The 7370-nt window shown below is 39.5% G+C and overlaps 1 protein-coding gene across 1 annotated transcript in view; it reads right to left on the bottom strand.

The window, feature by feature from the left end:
• Nucleotides 1–375: 375 nt before the first annotated feature.
• Nucleotides 376–7370, bottom strand: part of UGT8 (UDP glycosyltransferase 8) — an 89141-nt gene continuing 82146 nt past the window's right edge. Inside the window, exons 5-6 of the mRNA XM_027837352.1 lie at nt 6072–6291; nt 376–1646 (exon numbers count right to left, since the gene is read on the bottom strand). Coding sequence (XP_027693153.1) covers nt 1283–1646; nt 6072–6291 — 584 coding nt within the window. The 3' untranslated portion in view covers nt 376–1282. The remainder of the gene's footprint in view (nt 1647–6071; nt 6292–7370) is intronic.

Genomic DNA, 7370 nt, shown 5'->3' with positions numbered 1-7370 from the left:
GATTTTAAACCTCTTGTCAAAAGGCAGTTCCCAACTAAGAGAAGTATTTGTCCTGTTTTGAGAGCATAAATATTGGCAACAATGTCATGAAAATAGAGTGGCCTGAACCAATATAAGGAACAAAGAAGATGCTTACTTTTTTCTCTCTTCAATATAGAACTGTTCAAATGGAACAAATTTTAGGTACAAATATCCTATTATAGGAAAGACCTGAAATATTTTTTATATACCAATTTCCCCCCCTCCAAAAAAAAAAAGAAAGAAAGAATATAAGAGAGAAAGAGAGGAAGGAAGAAAGGAAGAAATGGAGAGAAAGATAGGAAGAGAGGAAGGAAGAAAAGAATGAGAGAGAGAGAGAGTGAAAGAGAGAGAGAGAGAGAGAGAGAGAGAGAGAGAGTGAAAGAGAGAGAGAGAGAGAGAGAGAGAGAGAGACCCTTTCACAATGTTATGTGTATAAGGTCAAACCTTCTGCAAGGACGTTGTTGTCAGAGCTTCATTTCTTCTTAATTATTATCTACAACACATCTGTGCTCTTTGTTTAAATTATTTTTTTAAAAAAATCTCATAAAATTTGTCCAGAGGAAAGTTATTGGTAAATGGAAAACACAAGAAAACAAAAATATGTGTACATCTCTTAAGTGACAATCATTTGTACCCTTACTTAATTTCATGTTTTCAATAGCAGAGACCAAAAGAGTTTATATACAGTAAAAAGATCATTTTCTCCTTCAGTGCTCAGTTTAGGGAGGAAACATTCTTTCATAGTAATATTCTGAGTCTACAACCTGTTAAATTTCTGGGTGCCAAACGTTTTGGGATCATGGCCTTATTCTCAATCTCATTCTTAGAACTGTTGTGACTTCAACAAATTTAATATGTAGCTAGCTTAAATTCTCTCAATTAAGAGACAAGCATTAAAAAAACAAAACTAAACTAAAAAAACTTTTTTGAGGACAAAAAGTTTCTCACCTGGGTCATACACATAAAACTAAAAACTGTTAGGGTCATTCAATTGATTCAAAGAATTAAGGCTGCTAAAAATTTCAATGCCAAAATAACCTCTCTGCATCAGTATTAAGAATAAAATACATTTTTGCATTTTAGGTTTGTGCTTTTTTTTTTTAAGACATCTTAGTTCCGTAGAATTTCATCCTGTAAGATTACATAGGGGAGTATTAGAATTGTTTACTGAGGTTTTCCTTTAAGTAAGTGTTAGACTAAGTTACAGTGATAAAAATTCAACTACCGAACTGATTCCTCAAGATAGTGTAGGTGGGTTGGCTCATTTCACTTTCTTCTCATGCTTAATGTGGCCATTCCTTTTATACTTGCCATTGGGGATTCCATTGTGGTAATGTCCATTAACAGTGCTATGCTCATTTTTAGACCAGAGATGTGTGCTTTGTTTGTAGGTGAATTTGACCATCCTTGTCAAAACGAAGTAAAGCAAGGCAGCACCCAGTGACAGCACAAAGACGATATCCAGTAAAAAATATTGATAGAAAGAGATGCGGTGAACAGCGGCCTGTAGGTGGTTTGCTCCGTTATGACGGAGAATGTAATCAATCCAATAGACAGTTCGATTGACAGGGTGACTAGGCTGATCCTTGTGAATTTCTGATAACTTCTGGGCACGTGCACGGTAGCTAAGTGACAACAAGTGAGGAGAAAACAAGGTTTAAAACGTTAATATCCCACGTTCTTGAATGGGACTTGATAATAACAATTTGTCTGTTGTGCACTGGGTAAGTACATCATGTGTGGGAGGGAGGACAAAACAGGACAAGACTCACTCAGCAGATACACTATTTGTAAAAGGCATGATTATGGTAGCTTTGCCTAACAAGCAGGTGCTCAAACCAGACCAGCTGCACACACTGAGACAACAAGTGAGTGGTCCCTTAATAGGTTTCTTGGCTTGCCTGTGGTTTCAGATAATGGAGCGGGTGGGAGATAACTTCTCAAAGTGCCTAACTTACTTATTCACAATATTGCCATGACAATATTTTTCATGGTGGTGGTTTGTCTGTTTGCGCTGGACAATAGGTTGACCCTCTGCCATCCCCTATTCTATCATATTTCCAATCTCTCCCTCTTTACTGGCTCACTCTCAACAGCCGACAAATATACATATCTTCCTCACCTGTACTTTCCATACTTGCCATTATCCCATATCTCTTCTGCCCTTGGCTGCTAATCTCCTTGAAAAGGCCCCGTTTACAGTAAGTGCCTCCACTTTCTTTTCTCCCACTCTCTTAACCCTTTAAAATGCAGCTTCTTATCTCATCATTCCACCAAAATTTTTCTCTCCAAAATTACGAATGATCTTAGTTGCCAAATTCAAAGAACTTTTCTCAGTCCTCATTCTCCTTAACCTTTCTGCATCCTCTGATATGGTTGATCACTCTATCTTTGTTACTCTCTTCTCTCTAGGCTTTCAGGTCACCCCTCTCTCCCAGCTCTCTTTCTACCTATCTGACCACTCCTTCCCAGTCACCTTTGCTGGATCCTCTTCCAGATCATGCTCTTTAACCACAGGTGTCCCTCTCAGGGTTCTGTCTTTATCCTCTTTTCCTGCTACACTACTTCACTTGGTGATCTCATTCATCAACTCCCATGAATTTAATCTGTGTTGGTGATTCTCAAATCTGTCTAGCCAGCTCCAAATTCTTTGATGCCCTCCAATCTTCTATCTCCAACTTCATTTCATAATCTCAACCTAGATGTCTAATAGATATCTTAAACTCAACATGTCCAAAGTAAAACTCATAATCTTCCCCCTTAACCCTCCTCACTTCCCTACTACTCTGGAGGGCAACACCATCCTTCCAGTTCCTCAGGCTCACAATCTAGGAGTCATCGTGGATTCCTTACTACTTCTCACCCCCCCCAATCTAATCTGTTGTCAGGGTCTGTTGATTTTACCTCCACAAAATCTCACCCCCTCTTCTCATCTAACACTTCCATAATCTTGGTGCAGACGCCAATCACTTCACATCTGAATGACTACAACAGCCTGCTGGTGGGTCTGCCTGTCTTACATCTCTCCGCACTCCAATCCACCCTCCATTCAGTGAATTTTCTAAAACGCAGGTCTTATCATGTCAATACACCCCCCACCCCCACCTCATGCCCCAACCCTCAATAAACTTCAATAGCTTATAATCACCTCCAAGACAAAATAAAAAATGCTCTATTTGGTTTTCAAAACTCTTCATAACCTACACCCTTCCTACCTTCCCAATCTTCCTACACCTTACTCTCTGACACATGCTCTTCGATCCAGTGACATTGGCCTCATGGCTGTTCCTGGAGCAAGAAACTCCATCTCTTGGCTCCAAGCATCCAGTATACCTTGTATCCTTTAGCTTGCTTTGTACAGATTTATTTGCATGGTGTCTCCCTATTAGGTTGTAAGCTCCTTGAGGGCAGGGACTATCTTCTGCTTCTTCTTGTAACCCCAGCACTTAGCACAGTGGCTGGCACATAGTAGGCACTTAATATTTACTGATTGACTGGACCTGTGATTTTATCAATATGGGACTCCTCTTCTGCCAAGGCAGACAATCATCTTCCTGCAAAGTATGCACTCATATTGTTGCCTAAGACAGTGAGAAGTTAAAAGTTCCTCAGGCTTACATACAGATGTATATGGTGAACATAGGTATTCTTGACTCTAAGACCAGTTCTCTATTCACTAAGCCACCCTGACTCTCATAATATAATCATACTAGAATAAAGTTTAACTTTTCTAAAAGATGTAATAGCATAACCTGACTTCTTCTGAACCTTCAGACTCTAACCCTTTCCTATGAAATTTAATATTATTTCTAATGGGTTAATAAAAGAAAAATAGAAGTTTCCTATTACAAAGTTTTGTGGTTAGGAAATGATCATGGAGAGAAAGATCATCCTATCAATGTTAAACTGGGACACTAGAGACCTAGAAAATGAATTTTAATCATTTATTTGTAAATAACAACAATAAAATCCACCCTCAGACACAATTTAAATCTCACTGCTAGAAAATGAAAGTAAGTCATATTTGAAATGGCTTCTCTGGAGGTATAACATTTGATATCACAAGAATGGAGAAGGATATCACAAACCTGGTCACTTTGGATAAGTCATTTGATCATCTGTCTAAACCTGTTTCCATATCTATAAAATAGGGCTGATCAACTGGACTCATGATTTCATTAGCAAAGGGAACCTTCAGGTGAGGCAGTTCTCTCTATCACAGCAGGCTGGTACTTCTTTGCAATTCACAGTCTTAAAAGACTGGAACCCTGAGAGGTTAAGTCATTTGCCCAGGGTCATGCAGTCAGCATATGTCAAAGCTGCGACCTGCACGTCAGTATTCTAGGCTTTGAATCCAGTTCTCAATCTGCCAGGCCAAGTTGTCTCTATCTGTACAATAGGGTACTGTACTACCTACCTGTATTATTGATCTTCCTCAGCTGCTGTAATTCTTTTTAAAATTATAAAGTCACGTTAAGAATGCAAACATTCATCTACTCAATGAGGCCGCAAGAGGCCCAGTCTCTTGTCAAATGATTCTTTATCTATTTATCTCCAAGTCAATTGAGTTCACACCTGTCCCAAACTGTTGTAGTGGTTTTGGGACAATCCTGAAACCATCTAGAGTAGAATGTTAACTTATTCTCTGAGGACAAAGAATGTCTCATTTCTGTTTCTGTATGGCCAGCACCAAGCACACTGACTTGATCACAGTAGGTACTTTATACCTGACTGATTTGACAGGTACAAAATTCTCAGATGGTACAATGACCAGACCAGTTTGCCAGAGCAACTGTCTCTATACCAATGATGATAGACAACTGGAACAGCCTCTTCATTTCTTAGACAATTTCTAAGGCCCAGCTCAGTCTTCAACTTGGAGAATGCTATTTACCCAAAAATTGCTTCCACATTGACAAACCCCGCTTCACTAAGCTGTTAAGGATCTAGTGTTTTCTCCTTTCCCTCTGGAAGTGGAGAACTTCCAGGCTAGGGAGCTCCAATCTCAATCTTCCCACTGGGAAGAGGCCATGAAAGCCTTCTGGCCCAAAGACTCAAATTTTCAAATATTATAGACAGCTTACTCACTGGTTACCCAGTAAATGTGTTTTATCCCCCATTGTTTTAAAATTCACATATTATTCATAAAATTCTTCATTGTAGAAAAAGTCACATATGTTTCAAAGTCAGACTTTGGAAGAAAGGGAATGTAGATGGGATTGCAAAAGCTGCTTGATCTAGAACTTTAAAGATACCCCTGCTATGCAGATAGGTGTTTCTAGACTTACTTGGTAGAGCAGGGCTCAGCTGGGCTTACTGACAATGGAGATTTTTATTAATAGGTTCTTCTTCCAAGACTACAGAATTAGTTGTGTCTCAGGGCAACGCCTTTTAACCTCTAGGAAAGCCTATGGCATAGAGAAAAATGCCTACAACAGACTACATTTATGCATGCAAATCTGGATGAAAATTCCCTTGGAAAATTAGAGCCAATATTTGCATGTAAGTTGGAATCTGAACCTTAACAAGACTGCTATGCAGGACAGTAAGAAAGGGACTCATTTGGGCATTATCAGGTCTTAGAACAAATTATTACCATAGGTCCAAGGGTGAGAGACAATCCTTGCTTGGTCCTGAATGTAGTGACACCTCCCTTATTACCTCTCCCTAAAGGCAACAAGAAAGGAGTCCCCTGAGTTAGAACCTGGGCCTTCACCGCATGCCAAAATGCATGTAACCATTCTGAAAGCCAGGTGCAATAAGAAATCTGCCCGTTTTTGAGCGGGAGGCTGTGGGAAGGGTGGGCCAGCCCCGAACGGATCAAGTAGCTTCAGTAAATAGACCTATATAGAAGGGCCAAGGCAGGTGAGCTGCTCTAACTGATGTTGGGGAGAAACTTGGTAACCTCTAGCCACAATATGGATGCTATACTGTTGTAATACTTTTCCATTATATGGTGAAAGGAAGCTATGCATAAGACTGCATACACAGAGATTTTAAAACCTCTTATACTGTATGTTTTATCTGTTTCAATAATAAATGTTCCTTACCTGGGATCATTAATAACTTTAACCAAGGCTTCGTATAAGTCCTGTTCAGTCATTGACTTCCATTCCAGCAATATCCCCATGCCTTTTGCCTGGACTCGTATCATTGTATCATAATGGTCTCCAAAGAGAGGAATACCCACCACAGGAACTCCATGATACATAGTTTCAAAAATGCTGTTCAAGCCACCATGGCTAAGAAAGGCTTTAATATTTGAGTGTCCTAAAGAAGGGAACAATGATGAAACAGGAATGTTACATGTAGAGTAGAGATTTTCTTAACCTTTTTTGGGGGTCATGGGCCCCTTTGACAGTATTTTGAACCATATGGACCCCTTCTCAGAATACTTGTTGAATGAATTTATGATTGAGGGAAAAGAAAAAGTTCAGTTAGACGTCAGTGAAAACAAAGATGTAATTTTTCCCCTATCCAAATTCACAGACACACCCCTCCACCCCCACCTCCATCAATCTATCCCCAAATAAAGAGCCCCTGTTGCAGAGGTACAAATCTGTCACGAGATGTTTCTAGAAACTGGAAACAATTCTGAATAAGTTATTCATTATTGGTAATGACTTTAAAGATTGGTATTTTACAATTGGTTACTGATAAGTGGCTCTCAAGAAACATTTTTAACAATTTTATTTTTAATTTGAGTGAGCTGAGATCTTATCATTTTGAGGGAACTACCAGTATGAGAGCTGACTTCACCAGCACCGACTACAGACTCTATCTTTTCTCTGATCTAGAAGAAAAGTCCTAATGAGTTGTCCCAGGCCTTCAGAGGTCAGCCATCAGAGATCACACAGACCTAGAGCTGAGAGAGCCACAGAGACCACCCGGTTTGATCCCTTCCTTTTATAAATGAGTTAAGGAGTCAAAGAGCTTAAATGGATTTTCTCTTGGTCAGACTAGTGGCAAACACCAGAAATGGGATCTGAACCTAGGCCCTATGACTCCATGGTCAGAATTTGAACCCAGGGCTTCCTAACTGAAGGTTCAGTACTCCATCCACTATCCAACACTGCTTCTTATGAAACAATGAAAATTAGAGTTGCTAAATGAGGGAAAAAAATTGTATTTATATTTATACACACAGATATACACATATCTGTGTATGTGTGTGTTCTGAACCCAGCTCCTTGGACTACAAAACCACCATTCCTTCTACTGTATCAAGTCTGGGAAACACTCATCTGGCAGACTACAGAGTTTAGGCAGTTCAACCATATCATCAGGCTAGTGTTAAAACAGCTCACATACTGGTCTTCTCTTTCACTATTTTGTGGTGCAGGAGGTTA

The sequence above is a fragment of the Vombatus ursinus genome, unplaced genomic scaffold (assembly GCF_900497805.2).
Source record: "Vombatus ursinus unplaced genomic scaffold, bare-nosed wombat genome assembly UNPS02014821.1, whole genome shotgun sequence".
NCBI lineage: Eukaryota > Metazoa > Chordata > Mammalia > Diprotodontia > Vombatidae > Vombatus > Vombatus ursinus.
Note: the sequence above shows the minus strand (reverse complement) of the source record. Positions and strands in the feature narration are given on the sequence as shown.